Raw genomic sequence first — 15,532 nt, 5'->3', positions numbered from 1 at the left:
GTTCTCAGGGTATCTGCTGGAACATAAGTGGCTCACACCCAAAGTGCTTACATATTCTCAATGGCAGCTGGTCGAGACACAAAAGCAAACATCCGCCAGGACCCCAACAAGGGGTCTTCCTACCACAATCTCACTAGCTGCCGGGTGAGACACAGGAAGCAAACATCCACCACTGCTCATACCCCAACAAGGGATCTTCCCACCCCTCCATGGGGGTCCAGCTCTCCAGCAGCTGCACGGCTTTTTCTGTGCTGCTCGGAGAACCATCCACGTCCCCCCATCCCTCCACAGGGGTCCAGCTCATGAGAGCAGCCACCGAGCATCACACGCAGTGTAGGGGACACATGTCCTCCTGCCCAGAGGTAGGCGACTCCTTTACCTGACCAGAAGAACCTTGCTTGCTGCGCCAAGTGTAATGCAGGGTCTCAGCTTCTGGAAAGGAACGACGGAGCCATGGATGGGTGTTCTCGCTGGTGGCTGGGCGAAACACAGAACGTAGGATCCACACCATCCACAATCCGCAGTTGCTAACTGCGCTTTCCAGCATCGCCAGTTATATAGAAAACCATAGTGGATAGTGGCCAACTGGTTACAGCTGACGGCCAACTGGTTACAGCTGACGGCCATCTACTGCCTGACCCAGCACCTTTCCACGTGAGGTAGAGAGCCTGGAAACTTCTCTCCTGGCCCTGTCCCTACAATTGCGTTCCCCAGTCTGTGTATGCTTTGAAATTTAAACCAAAAATACGGTTTTGATAATTTAGCTACTCCATTTACATGTTTTAACTCTGAGGTTGTATGGTTTATTTCACACTCGCATGATTTCTTAACATTCTACAAATTGTTTAGCTTATGATAGCACCCAAACACAAAGAAGAAAATTAGTTTACAGGTTTAACATTTTTGCTCAATTAATTTGGATTTGGCAGGAAATACTGTGATAATCCAGCACTATTCCCAGTTTTCAGTCAAGATCTGAAATAAAACATTTAATTCATAAATGGAAACATATTATGTGTGTTTTAAAACTAAGAAAAATATTTTTAATTAGATGAACTACTCAGGATTATTCTATTAAATATAAGATAGAAGTATTTTCTCTTAATTTTTTTATGTGTGGTAAGAAACCAATTTAAAAATTTCATCTTGGTATCTAAAGTTTATATGTAATTACTATAAAATGTTTAAGAATTTGGAAAAGAGTGTAGTAGGATATTTAAATAGGCAATTTTATTTTGTGAGGCTTAAAACTTAATAAATTGCTATTCCATGTTTTTTAGTAAACAGTGAAAGGTTAGAGTGTAGTTTGTTTGTTTCATTTTTCCAGGACCTGTGTTATTTCAAATCAGGACAGTGAGGGTAGTCTGTTTTGTTTTAATTAAGTGTTTTTCTCCCCCTTAATATTCTGTCTGCAGGATAACTTCAAACTTATGTGCACTAATGCTATGATTTACAACAAACCAGAGACCATTTACTATAAAGCTGCAAAGAAGCTATTGCACTCAGGGATGAAAATTCTTAGTCAGGTAAAGAAAATTCTTTGTCATAAATAATAATTATGAAATTTATGTTCATTTTTTGGTCATAGTGATACAGATCCAATTCAGTACTGATTTTATTGTATAGGCAGATCATATGAAAGTTGAAATACTAAATGAAAAAAATGTTAATGTAAAGAAGAAAATTAAAGCAGGAAGATTCTCATTTGGAATTGATACAAATAAATACTGGCATTCCCTTGTAATTATTTATTTAGAGGTTCTTGAATTGATACTCACCAGATAGACTTACATTTGCTGTGAAAGAAACATCAACCTGAATTCAGGATAAGATTGATTTCGATGAATTATGCAATCTTTTAGGAAGAAAGCTCTCTATTACCCCTTGTAGGGATGGAATGGAATGTTCTGGGAAGCATCAGAACTTCAGTAAAAAGAAACAAGATACAAATGAGCACTACCTGGGAACTGTCTCAAAGCCACCTCCCCACGGGAGCAGGTTCTGCCTCGAAGGACAAGCACCGGTGCGTAGGAAGGCATGTGAGGAGCAGGAATGTGTGCAGAGGCCGCACGAGAGCTTAAACATCGTGACAGTCCAAAGACATACTGTCACTAGTGGCAGGAAATTGTGTGTGTCATCTCAGCGCGGCCGATGACAGACCTCAAAGGGTACATTGAGGTGATCACTGCATCTGCTGGGAGAAAAGGAGAGCTCCCAGGATAAGTCACATCTTTGGAGGTTTTACAGCTGAGACGGATGGGAAATTAACTGAGACAGTCCTGGCACCTCACCACAGCAGCAAGGCAGAAGACTGAGTTCTAGTGTTGGCTGTTTTCCACTAATTGTGGACCTCAGGCCAGACATTCACCACTCTGAGCTGCAGTGGTCTCATCTACTCAGAGAGGAGAAGGTTTAATCTGTGATCTCCGAGATAATTGCTAGCAGTAATGAGCTGATTCTAGATAAGACCTAGCGAAGGGAGGAGACTAAAAAAGAAGAGCAAGACAGAGGGATTTTGCAAGGAAGAAATGAGTGGGTATAAGACATAGGAAGAAGGAGAAAGAAATAAGAATGACAAGCTTGAGCTCAGACTCGGGGGAGTTACAGGATAGTACAAATGAGTCGTGTAGATACACACACATGGTTTCCAGTTTTTATGGCTATCATGTGTATCAGTTTTACATTTACAGAATTGCCTTGGTTTGCAGATGCCTGAGTGTGTGCTTGTCTCTGAAAGATTCTTGGATCCACTTAACTGGAGAAAGAAAAACATTTGGATTGACGATTATTCGTTCACTCCTAATATTTAGACAGCATCACTTCCCACCCTTTCCTAAAGACTTGGGGAAACTGTGATGTAAGCCAGTTACCCATATTTGGCAACATTTGCAGAGGAAAGGGGAATGTAAAATGTTTACGCCACTCTAGCCAGAAAGATTCAGAATACAGAACCAAGCCACGTTCCAGGTTTAAAAACCTGCGGATGCTTTTTATTATTGTATTTGAAGGAAAAGTGCTTCCAGCAAATGCAACCTTTGGTCACTCCAAAATAATGTACATTGAATTTCTGGGAGAAAGTTTAATTTGCAGAGGTAACATATACAAAGTAGATTTATCAACGTGAATATACCACTATTGTCTCTTCTTTAAATACTGCAGTTACTGTAACGTGCACAAGATTCCAGTATCCCTTGAATTTGATTATAGGTAGAATGGTAGGAAGCACAGAAAATAAAGTTTCTTTTCCACTTTTCTCTCTGTTATCTTCCTTTTTTGTCAGATCTCTTCCTGTTGAGGAGCCCTACCCATCCTGTGTTATAGCTTCCTGTTGACTCTTCTCTCCACCCTAGATGGGAGGGATCCTTACAACAGTGAATTTTAAATGTTTAAATTTAGACCTTCTGAGTTTAATAACAGTGCTCCCAAGAGAGCCAGCACACCCTTTCATGAATGGTGTCTTTTAAAAGATAACTGTTTTTGAATGTTCAGTGTTAAGATTATAGAGCAGCCTTTCATTATTTTTTTCAGTTACACACAAATAATGTTATTAGTAGACATGTTATTTTTATAAAGAATGGACATATGTAGAATAACTTGATCTCCTAAGATAAATACTAGAATGCTGCATTGTGGCACAAGATAGTACAAACAGTACTGTTCGTAACACAGTGGCTTTGGAATCAGACTAATCAGGATTCAATGGCTCTGCCATTGAGATGCTGTTTGACCTTAGGCAGTTTGGAAAGTGGGATAATAATAGTACTTACCTCAAAGGACTATGCCCAGGGTGTGGGGAAGCACTCAAGTGTTAGCTATTATTAATGGCAAAGAATCAAGCTCTTTAAGTCATTTAATATTGTAAAATTGAAGATTGATAAACAGTACCAAAAAGGAAAAAGTCATTGCTTTCAAAGTAAAATTCATTAAACTCAACTTTTTCCCATTACTTGTGTCGGAATTGAGAAGATTTCTCTAATTGAATTACTTAAATTCTGTGCATGTTATGTTAAAAAAATACCAAAATGTTTTTAATATGAGTTCTACTTTATAAAATTCTACAGTGGAAATAAAATGATTACTGAGAACTCTGTGATTTCTAAGCCCATCCATCTAAGCAATATTTCTTGTGTAACTACAAACCAAGGTTGCCAACCTCGGTTTCAGGTACTAGAGAGATGAGTGAGAAATGACCTAAGTGACATTCACGAGGGGAAACACAAATGGCCAATAAACAGTTACAGAAATAATCAAAGTAATATTTTTTAAGTATGTATTAAAATAAGACATATTTTTAAAAATCAGATTGGCAACGTTTTTTTAAAGGGTACTCTTTATTTGACAAGGATTCAGAGAAACTGAAACACTAATACACATATTATAAATTGATACAACTTTTCTGGAAAAGCAGTTCTGGAAAGCAGTTTGGCAGTAAATATCAAAAGCCTTAAAAATACTCATTCCGTTTGACCTAGTGTTTCCATTTCTAGGAATTTATCCTAAATGAGAGAGATTCCTAAGAGATTTACAATGGTGTTCATGAGACTCGTTATTTGTAATAGTGGAAACTTGGGATTTTCTAAATGTCCAGTAGGTTATTAAATCATGGTACATACATGGGATAAAATACTATACAGTTACTAAAAACATTTTATGAATATTTAATGATACTGGGGGAAATACTTGTAATTTATTTATTAACTGAAAAAAATGCTTGTAGCCAAATACTCAGTATAATTCCAATTTGCTAATACGTATAATGCTTAGAAAAATACTGAGATGAAAAACCTGTTAGAAGTGTTCCTCTCTAGAAAATAACAAGGTTTTTATTTTCTCCTCTGCTCATATCTGTGTCTACGATAAAATACATTCCTTTAATAGTTTTAAGATTCCTTTAAAGTTCAGTAAAAATAACAGGGTGCAGTGTTCTTGAGGCCTCCCCTCACTGCCTGCATCCCTAGTACAGCAGAGTGCCCAAAAGGCCTGGTCTCAGCTTCTGGTTCTGTGACCTCAGGTGAGGCACACAGCAGTTCTTATCTGAATGACCGCTGATCCTTTCTAGGCCCTTGTTTCTATGGTTCTACAAAAGCCCTAAGGAGACGGCACTCACTCCTATTCTATCCAGTGACAAGGCTCAGAGTTCAAAAGCCGAGTAGTCACTGGGACTGGATCTGCGTCCAGAAACCTCAAGCCCTAACCGATGGAAAACCCCATGGCATATCCATGCAGTGGAAAATTAAGCACGTTTCACAAACTAGAAGCAAGATTCTTTGGTGAGAAGAACCGTTGTGTGCTCTGAGAAAGAAGCTATGCTAGCGATCGTTTATTCTCTTTGAGGCATGTTGTTTTCACACAGAGAAATGCCAAATCCGTCAGTGGTCCTCTAGGATATCAGAATATAAGGGGATCCCATGGGTTCACATGCTCTAGGTCTAAAAATACCTGATGACTCTTAATATTTCAAGAGAGGCCATTCTGTTAAATACAAAATTGTAACATGCTGTTCCAAATTTTACTTTTTAAATGTAGTACTACAAAGTATACTTAGTCTTTCTTCATACTTTCTCTTCTGTGAACTTTTTGATGGTGCAATAAAGTTATAAAGCATTCTCTTACACTGGAAATTAAGTCATTTGAATCGAAGGAATAGATTTTATTGTCCTGGTTCCTAGATATAATACTCTTGGTATAATTATATGTAACTGTTTTTCTTCCCTAGTTAATGACAGGATAAGTGCAAGCTCTTGTGAGGCAGAAAAAAATGCATTACTTTAAAAATGACTGCCAAACATACAATAAAAGTGTTCTTGAATATGTTTAGGAGAGAATTCAGAGCCTCAAGCAGAGTATAGACTTCATGGCAGACTTGCAAAAAAGTCGAAAGCAGAAAGATAGAACGGACACGACGCAGAGCGGGGAGGATGGCGGCTGCTGGCCCACGGAAAGGGAAGAGTCCGGCAATGCCGAAGCACAGGCGTTCAGGAGTCCCCAGAAGGACACCAAAAAGTAAGGACTCTGTCGTATTAAAGCTGTCTGTCAGGCTAGTAAGGGGGCAGAATCCTGCCTCAGTGCCTAGCCTCCCCTGGTGGTTTGGGGCACGCAAGTCCATTTCGGTGACGTGATACCCTCTTCTCATACAAAGCACCATGTGGAATTGGCCACACACAGTTCTGAATGTGTGTTTTTATGAAAGTATTTTTAAAACCAATAAATTATCTTTAGGGACTCAAATTGTCAGTGAGTTTGTTTAAACAGAACTATTTGGGTAGGGAAAAATGTGTATTCGTTACCATATTCCGTAAAGGAGCTGACAGTTAGTTAAGCCTGAGGTTAAAGCTCCTTCCTAAACAGATGGGCTGTCGCTGAGATGTGTGTGTTTTCCACCAGACGTCAGCTGGTAGGAGCAGTGACTTAGCAGTGGCCCTACTGGGCCTCAGCCAGCCCGGCCCACTGACTACCAGTGCCTCACCGACGGCTCGGGGAGAGGGTTCTGGTGAGCAGTTTGGGATTTCTGCTGTCGTAATGCGAAGAAAGTAAACTTGTGACAAGTTTTTGTTCTAAGATTTACACATTCTAAGTGTATGTTTATTTTAAATTTAAATTTAAAAATCAAACTTAAAAAATACTATGTTCCTCTCCCTTCAAAATATATTTGTGGTAGCATTCCTTTTTGTGACTGTACTGACAAAAATGTGGAAGGTAAAGAACAGTGATGGAAAGGGACGGAAGTACCCCTGGTGACCAGCGTGTCCCCTCTGCCTTGCTGTTTGTGCGTTTCTGGGACGCTTCCCGGGAACGTTCCCAGGCCCCGAGGAACAGAGTTTAGTTGGTGACAGCAGCACATGTGCTCACTTCAGTGGTATTCATATTTGGAATCCGTTTGAATGTTTTCGTCATATTTTTTTCCGCTTAGTATTAATGTGTGTTTTCAGGAAAGACAAAGATATGCTTGAAGATAAATTTAAGAGCAATAACTTAGAAAGAGAGCAGGAGCAGCTTGACCGCATCGTGAAGGAATCTGGAGGAAAGCTGACCAGGCGGCTTGTTAATAGTCAGGTGACTGAGCTTTTTCTTTCTTTTCACTACTTACTGATGCGGGTTGTCAGAACTTTTAGTTTTTAAATTGCTTGTTTCCTTTTAACCCATGTTTGCCATAGAGCTTTTCAGTACAGTACTCACAGAAGAAAAAGTAATAATGATTGTAAATTACATGAGCAATCTTATCCTCTATTACTGGATTTTTTTTTTCAGTGATGTTAATGTGTTCTAGAATTGGAAAGTGAACCACGTACTTTATTTTAAACTTACAGGAAAACAATTATACTCTGCTCTTTTTTAAGCATATTGTTTAGCACATTGGTTTTGAAACCAAACAGATTAATAATGACTTTTGCAGAACTAGGTGGCCTTGGCACCCACACAGCTCTTTAAAATTCTGAGATTTTCCTAACCGTTTTTTTAACCTATCAAGCACCTGTGTGATAGGGAGACAGGTGTGAAAGTTGGTATCTGAGTGTAGTGATGATAGCTACCTCTACTATTAATTTGATTCAAGTAAGGCTTTCTAGTGTGAGGTGTGCATGTGTGTGCGCATGTGCACAGAGGGGGCCAAAAAATGTATGCACGTGACTTGTATTCATTTTTTGTTATCGGTATATATTGAGTATTACACTTTTAATACAGCTTTTTCCTTTCTTAAAATGTGTATACATGTTTTTGACACCCTCTGTATATATGTTATCACACTAGAAAGCCTTACTTTAAACTATGATACATATAAAACCATTTATGCCATGTGAATACTTTGGGTCATTGCAGTGTGAATTTGAAAGAAGAAAACCAGATGGAACAACAACGCTGGGACTTCTCCATCCTGTGGACCCTGTTGTAGGAGGTACGTTCACAGAACTAGACTGAGCATGAACTTGCTGTCTGGCAAAGAGCGACATCCTGGGTCAACATTTTAAAACAACAAGCCTGAATATTGATAAATCCAACTGTATCATTATCTACAAAGGACATGTATTTCATGGTAACAGCTGGCCTCGCTTTTCTTACCCTAAAGTAGGCACTATATACATCAAGTTTTCTTTAAAATACGAAGTCCCTGGAGTCTCAGAGCTGTCATTAACAAAGCCAAAAAATTGGGCAGTAGTTCCTAGCCCTGGTTTTAAGAGACCGGTACGTACACTCAGTTACTTCTAGAGGTACCTCAAAAGCCTCCCATTACGACATAATAAACTGAAGTGACGTTTTTATTTCAGTGAACAGAATGAATACGTATGTCACATAATAGCTTCATAGTGATGGAATACTGTATACCTTACGACTCTGTTTTTCACTATGATTGGTAGAAAGTTGGGAATCACTGTTCTAGAACTTCAGCCATGTTTTTGTACACCTTAAGGTCTGCCCCGTCTCTGTACCAGACCAGGATCTGGTCTCTGCCCGGGGTCAGGTTTCCTGGGCTTCCAGCCCCTGTGGCATTGGCAGATGTGGCACTGACACTTGCAGGAGCTGCCCCAGGAGACCGGTCGACTGATTGAAGGTAGAAGCGGCCCCTGTTCACTTCTTCGTTTCATCTTCTGGTGGAGGTGCCAGCACCCCATCAGGACAGCAGACTCCAGACTGCTGAGGAGAGACGATCTGAGTCAGACATTTGAAGTTTCTCCCAAGTGCTTCATTTTATCACACTGATCCACTGTGGGCATATCCTGTATTCCACGGTGATCATGGTACAAAAACCAGGACTCTAAGATCAGGGGAGGAAACACCGTTTCTGCGGCTGTTGCCAGAGAGACCACGTTTTCTCCTGCATCAGCCTGCTCGGTTCCTCTGCTTGTTTCAGATTCCCAGTGTCATCCATCTTAGGGGTTTGTTCCTGGTTCAGAGAGGTCACATCTTTAAAGGTTGTTCTTCATCGTGCTGAAAGTATGCCTCTCGTAGATAACAGTATCCTAAATATGTTACGAGTTCCTTTAATCAGGTATTTTCCCTTACTCAGTCTTTTACTAACTAACCTTTCCTACTGGTTTACTTCCTTCATAACATTAAAAGGCCCAGCTTTTAAATTTTTTTTTTTTTAAAGCAAAATGTAACATGATTATAAAGATTCCAGGAAGCAATAGAGTGTGATGAAAAGGACCAGGTTTGGGTCATGGCGACATGCCGGCCTTTCTAAGCTCTGATTTTCTTACGTTAAAGAGTATACTAAGGGCTAGCCTCCGTCGTGTGCCAGTGCTCTGCAGAGCTCGCGGGGCTCATCATGGGAGCCTCCTCCATGGTGTGCTCTCATTTCAGAACCCGGCTACTGCCCGGTGAGACTGGGAATGACCACGGGAAGGCTGCAGTCTGGAGTGAATACTCTGCAGGGGTTCAAAGAAGATAAAAGGAACAAAGTAACTCCAGGTACTGCGCCCACAGCCCTCATGTGTCTTCTCTTTCAAGGAGCACGATTACATGTACTGCTTTATTCACTAACTCTCTTGGTAGTATTTTTGCAACTTTAGCTATTTTGTTAACTTCAGAAGAAACTGAAAAATTGGGCATTAGTATTCAAAATGAGTTTCATTCTTTTTTTCCTCACTCTCCCCTTTGTTGTGACTTCACAAGTATGGGGGAGATGGCTATCTTAAAATTGTATACCAGTCGGTGAAGTAGTAAAATTAGAAGGGAGTAATGTTTACTAGAACAAAAACGAAAGAATGATTGCCATACAAGTTAAAGAATAGTATTGTGGTATTTCCTTTTTATCAACAGTGTTATACTTGAATTACGGACCCTACAGTTCTTACGCACCACATTATGACTCCACATTTGCAAATATCAGCAAGAATGATTCTGATTTAATCTATTCCACCTATGGGGAGGACTCTGATCTTCCGAGCGATTTCAGGTGAGTCAGCACCTCATCAGTATTCTGAAGGCCACAGTTTTCTAAAATATTGACATACATGTACATGTCCAAAGGGTGTGGCTTTGAGGGCCTTAGCGCATATGCAAGTCATACGTTCCCCTTAGGGAGGAAGTAAAGAGGAGGGAAACAGGGCGCCAGAGACTTAGCCCTTGGACCCTCCATCACGGACGTCTTACTTTTCTCGAACCATTTCCCCATAAGCATTTCATTTCACTGTATTCTTAATACTGTTTCATTCTGTCCTGACAGAGTTATCCCCAATAAATATGTAATTACAGTGTTGTACCTGGACAGAAAGTTTCACGTCGTGGTGTATAGATTAAGGGCATCTAATGCAAACAGCTGGCTGTGACAGGAAGATTAAGCCAGAAGATGATTTATATGGAAATGACTTTCCCAACACTCTCTCTTTCAGCATCCACGAGTTTTTAGCCACATGCCAAGATTATCCATATGTTATGGCAGATAGTTTACTGGATGTTTTAACAAAAGGAGGGCATTCTAGAACCCTGCAAGACTTGGAAACGGTAAGAACGCTTCTAAAGAAACGGGGTAATTTATTGTTGGCTCTCAAGCATTAGTCATTCAGTGTTATGAAACCATGGGATTAACCACTATGACAGCTGGACTCCATTCCCCCAAAAAGAGCCCAGCCCGGGTGGAGACCATGGGTGGAGGACAATGAACGGAAACAGCGTGGGTACCAGGATCTGTGAGTGCCAGAGGATTGTCGTTATGTCCTAATCTTGGGAATGTAGGAATCAAAAATGGGGCTTACAACTCAGAAGTCAGCTAGTGCTACATATCCTGACAGAAAAGGGAAGTCTTGCTCACTGGCTTGGAACTGAGTTGACTGAAATGATAGAGAATGTCTTTTTCTTTATTGTGCGGTAATAACAGCGGTGGGGCCTCAAGTAAAACGGAAAAGGCTTCCTCGTTGCTGTTTCTTATTAACACTTGTGAACTATCTCCAGTTCAGTTGGACATACTGGATAATCTGGAATAATTTAGAGATTTGGCTCAAAGATCAGAACCAGAAAATGTTCCTTCTGATGTAGAGGGGAATTGATTCCAGAATGTCCTTGTCACTATCGTTAGAGGAGCCCTGTATCTCCTGGGGGTCCTAACTTCCTGGTGGCTGTGACTAGTTGCTCTGGCCTCTGCCCTCCTGTACCTATGGCAACTGGTCCTTGGGTGACCTACCAGCAGAGCTGACACATGACCTAAAACATTCAACTTCACATCAGTTCAAACTAGTTGTCCTAACACTTCTCATCAGTTAATCTGAATTAATAGTCTTGAACTAAAATTGAATAGCTTTCATTTGGTTGATACGGCAATATATTTCTAATTTACGGTTTCTCAGCCCTTTGATCCAGCAGTTCTCAGAATTTATCCTAGAAATAAGAAAGGAAGTTATATATATGGATATGTTGTTTATAATTTTTAAAAATTGGGAATTGGTTAAATAAATCACAGTACAACCTTTCAAAAGTAACAATTGTTATTGAGTTTTGTGCATGACACATTTGTCTGTATACCAGGTGTGCCAAAAAAATGTATACATATGACTTACATTCATCTTTTGTTACCAGTATATATTGAGTATTACAATTTTGATAGTTTTTTTTCATTCTTAAAATGCGTATACATTTTTTGGCACCCCCATATATGCATTATCTCTGAAGGCTGGCATTGTGGGAAGCTTTCACATTCTCTGTGGCATTTGAATATTTTACAGTAATCCTCTGCTATCTGAGAATAGTGCCTCTGTTAAGGCAGGGCATTCCCTAGAATCCCTCCTAAACAAGGGACAGCTTTTTGAGGAGGCATCGAATTACCATCTAGAAGTCACTAGTAGTAGCTACTCCTGACTCACAAGATACTCTCAAAATGCTAGTTGGTATAGGTAATTCAGTTTTGGTTTAAAAATTATATTCAAATAATCCATATTATCCTCTTTTCTTGCCATCATTTCTATCTTTTAATCAAAAGTTGTTTTTCTTTATCCTTACAGTCATCACCTGAAGATGAAGGCCAGGCTAGGACACTTGACACAGCGAAAGAAATAGAGGTGATTATATTTTATTCCTTTTAAAAAACATATTTAAATGGGAGACTAAGTTAAAGACCTAACTGATGCAGCTTTGTTTTGAAAGAAAACTACTTGAGTGTCTCCTGAGAGGAAGGAACTATTGTTGCCTGGGAGGAGTGGAGTAGTGCTGGCTTGTGCAGCAGGCAGACAGGCAGGCAGGCAAACAAGGAGCGAAAAGTAGCTGCCATGGAGCGTGAATGTAGCCGTCATGGGAACACGGGGAGAACCCAGTGCTTTGGATGGCTGAGGAGAGCTAAGAGGGTGCTTCAGAAGTAGGCAGGACTGCCCGTGCAATGGCCTACACAGAGGTGATCAGAAAGTGGGAGACCACTGGTACTGGGGAGAGGAGGAGAGGGGGCTGTACGGCTAAGGACCAGATGGCGAAGAGTCGTCTATGCAGTGCTAAGAAACTGACATTTTAGCCCAGAAGATAGGATGCTGTGATAAGATGTGTAGGAGACAGGGGCTGGAGGCAAGGGACAGTGCAAAGCCATGGGACTTATCCAAGGGGAAAAAATAAATATATATAGCATAACAATAAAGGAAGAAGGAAATAGCACGGAACTAAAACTGACAGGACCTGGTGCATGAGGTCGCTGATGGCATTCGTAGCTCATAACTCATCCAGGAAAAGGAGCACGCCCTTGGCGGGGAAAGAAATGCCATTTGTTTCAGATGTGGTGAGTGAGATTTGGGACATCAGTGGAGTGCTGGAACTCCCAGGCCTGGGCTGTGGGGCTGAGGACCTGGAAGCTGGGTAAGGGTGGAATCTCAGTTGTGAACGTGAACGAGACCGTCCAGGGGAACATGTAGACTCGGAGACGACCAGTGGTTGAGGTAGGAAGCCCTGGGAGAGTGAGTGACAGGCAGGAAGGAGCTCGGTGTCAGGTGCTGCAGAAAAGCCTGGGAAGAGGAGACCGGCGAGTGCCGTTTGTGACCCTAGAGCAATGGCAGCAACATGGTGGGGACAGACGGTAGACTATTCAGTGAGTTAAATGAGGGTGAAAAATGGAGACGTGAGATGTGAGGGGCGGAAGCCCTTGAAGTGAGGGTCAAGAACACCAGAAGATACGGGATCAGGGAAGCTAGGCACAGGTGTGGGTGGTGGTCACCAAACCGGGGCGTTTCCAAGGAAAGAGGAGCCGGGCGGGGTCATGTGCCTCGTGAGGGGCAGGGATGAAAGAAACGTTGAGGACGGGAAAGGAAGCTGGGTAAGCAGTGAGGGCTGAGAAGGGCTGTGCGGGTCCAGCTGAACCGCCTGCCGTCACCTACATGGCTGCGGTCTCCGCCACACACCTTAGCCCATGTGTCGGAGGAGAAGTCACATGTTCAGGCTGTTTGACTTAGAATGCGACACCAAAGTTCACATGGAGCCATTAACTTGGTATCTGGGTTCACCTGTTCCTAAAAAGCATTGTTGAGGTTATGAGAACTGAGTCGTGATTCTCAAAATAAAACTCCACCCTTCTTTGGAGTTTGTTTCTCCCATGTAATACTGACAGCCTGGCTTTGGGGCCTGGAGGAGACGCATGACATATCTTATGTACAAGATCTATGGGAACACAAGTGACTGGACGAGAGCTGACGTCGCCCGTGAGCCTCCGAAACGTGAGATGTGGTCCCAGTCAGCAAAAGCTCTTCACAACGCAGGCCGGCACGAGGCTCTTATCACTTAGCTTTGGAGCTGTTGCCGTGTGAAACACATGATGCCGATCGTGTGAGACGTATCATTACAGAGAAGTGTGGCTATGCAGACGCTTTTTGACCAGGATTTGGGAATGGCATTTTCAAAGTGTTCCGGGAAGACATTTTTAATAAGCATCAAAATTATATCTCCAAAGTAACTAGGTAGAATAACTTGGCCTATAAAACACAAGCCCTTTTACTGATTTCTGATTCGAGCACTGTTGGGGCTTACCAAGCTCAAATAGTTCCTTTTTCCAGCAGATTACAGAAATAGAGCCAGCGAGGCGGTTCGATTCCAGCCAGCAGGACAGGCTCACAGCTCTGGAAGCTGTAGCGAACTTTGGCGCTCCGGTTGAAGTTTTTGACTCTGAAGGTGAGTGTCTCCGGGTTTCATGGAAGGACTGCATGAGCTGTCAAGACTGAATGTCAGTCCAGATGAATGCAGCACAGGAAAATCGTGGCTGGCCGTGCTTCCGGGAGTAGTCAAGCATGTCCGTGGCGTTCATTTCATTTGAGGGGTCTACTCCTTTGAGGAGAGAGGACTAACCGATAAATAGCAAAGCCTCAGAGCAGAGGACTCCGTGTACTAACCAAGCGCAGACGCAGTCATGGCTTGTTTTCTTGAGTGTGTCCTTGGTCTCTCCTCAGCTGCGGAAGTCTTCCAGAGGAAACTCGATGAGACCACCACGTTGCTCAGGGAGCTCCAGGAGGCCCAGAACGAGCGGCTGAGCACCAGACCGCCCCCCAACATGGTCTGTCTGTTGGGTCCCTCATACAGAGAACTGCATCTTGGTACGTTGCTCCTCCGGGAAGAGGAGAGCCGGGACGCTTAGAGGGAACCTGAGTAGTGATACCACTGCACAGCGACACTGACGTGAACGCAGCTTATTGTTTGCGTTTGTGTATTCTTCTGATTTTTACAAATTACCTAAAGGAACTACATTTCAACACCTAGAACTGGTTTTGTTTTTTCCTTCTAGCTGAACAAGTGACCAATAATCTTAAAGAGCTTGCACAGCAGGTAACTCCAGGAGATGTCGTAAGCACGTATGGAGTTCGAAAAGCAATGGGGATTTCCATCCCATCCTCCATCACAGAAAACAACTTGGTTGATTTAACAGAAGGTACGTGCCCTCTGTCTCCTGGACAGGGAGGGCTGCTGTGGGGAGAGGAGCCCCAGTCCCCTGCCTTCAATTAACATCTGAAAGGTTTCACCTCTGCGAGTTGTTAGTGTGTAAACTACTTTGTTTCCCTTCCATTTTGTCAAAGAATTAAGGTTTCACACAGTTGCAAAATATATATATATATATATACCTCGTCTTTAACCTTGTACATGTTAAAAATGGGCCGTCCAGTAATTTGTCTGGATGCTACCTTCACGTTCCTTTTTTTCATGAAAAGGATAAAATGCCAAATGAAATGGTATTTCTTTTCTTTCAGATTTTGAAGAACCGAAAAAGATTGATGTTGCTGAGTGTGGACCTGAGGGAATTTGAAGCTAACTGGTTTTGGGTTATATATTATGTATATATATTTTTTCATTCTTAACTTGGAAATGCTTTTCAGAAGATATTAAATATTTGTAAATTGTGTTTTTCATTAAACTTTGGAACAATGACCTTTCATGTTCCAGAAACTGGACTTCTGTTAGGTAATAAAGCTGAACCTGGGACTATGACTTGGACTGTGCATATCAGCTAAGTTACCCCTTGACTTTTCCCCAGGCTGAAACTGAAGTGAAAGATGAAGTGATAGAAAAACTCAGAAAACAAAACAGCCTTTCTCATGACCATCCATTAAAGGAAGCAAGTCCTCCAAATAATTGAAATCTCATTTTT

The 15,532-nt window shown here is 41.6% G+C and overlaps 1 protein-coding gene across 4 annotated transcripts in view; it reads left to right on the top strand.

The window, feature by feature from the left end:
- Positions 1-15,372, top strand: part of BRD7 (bromodomain containing 7) — a 33,612-nt gene extending 18,240 nt beyond the window's left edge. For 2 of the 4 annotated variants that reach the window (XM_081032520.1, XM_081032522.1), the window contains 12 exons: positions 1,416-1,526; positions 5,819-6,003; positions 6,930-7,053; positions 7,816-7,891; positions 9,298-9,405; positions 9,757-9,892; positions 10,329-10,440; positions 11,931-11,987; positions 13,956-14,067; positions 14,343-14,486; positions 14,675-14,818; positions 15,135-15,372. In XM_081032520.1, the coding sequence (XP_080888646.1) occupies positions 1,416-1,526; positions 5,819-6,003; positions 6,930-7,053; positions 7,816-7,891; positions 9,298-9,405; positions 9,757-9,892; positions 10,329-10,440; positions 11,931-11,987; positions 13,956-14,067; positions 14,343-14,486; positions 14,675-14,818; positions 15,135-15,190 (1,365 nt within the window). In that variant the 3' untranslated portion in view covers positions 15,191-15,372. Of the gene's footprint in view, positions 1-1,415; positions 1,527-5,818; positions 6,004-6,929; positions 7,054-7,815; positions 7,892-9,297; positions 9,406-9,756; positions 9,893-10,328; positions 10,441-11,930; positions 11,988-13,952; positions 14,068-14,342; positions 14,487-14,674; positions 14,819-15,134 lie in introns of all 4 variants that reach the window. The other 2 variants (XM_081032519.1, XM_081032521.1) reach the window with 1 other exon arrangement.
- Positions 15,373-15,532: the final 160 nt, after the last annotated feature.

Source organism: Rhinolophus hipposideros, assembly GCF_964194185.1.
Source record: "Rhinolophus hipposideros genome assembly, chromosome: 21".
In the NCBI taxonomy this organism is placed as follows: Eukaryota; Metazoa; Chordata; class Mammalia; order Chiroptera; family Rhinolophidae; genus Rhinolophus; species Rhinolophus hipposideros.
The sequence above is the reverse complement of the archived record's forward strand: the minus strand, read 5'-3'. Positions and strand labels throughout refer to the sequence as shown.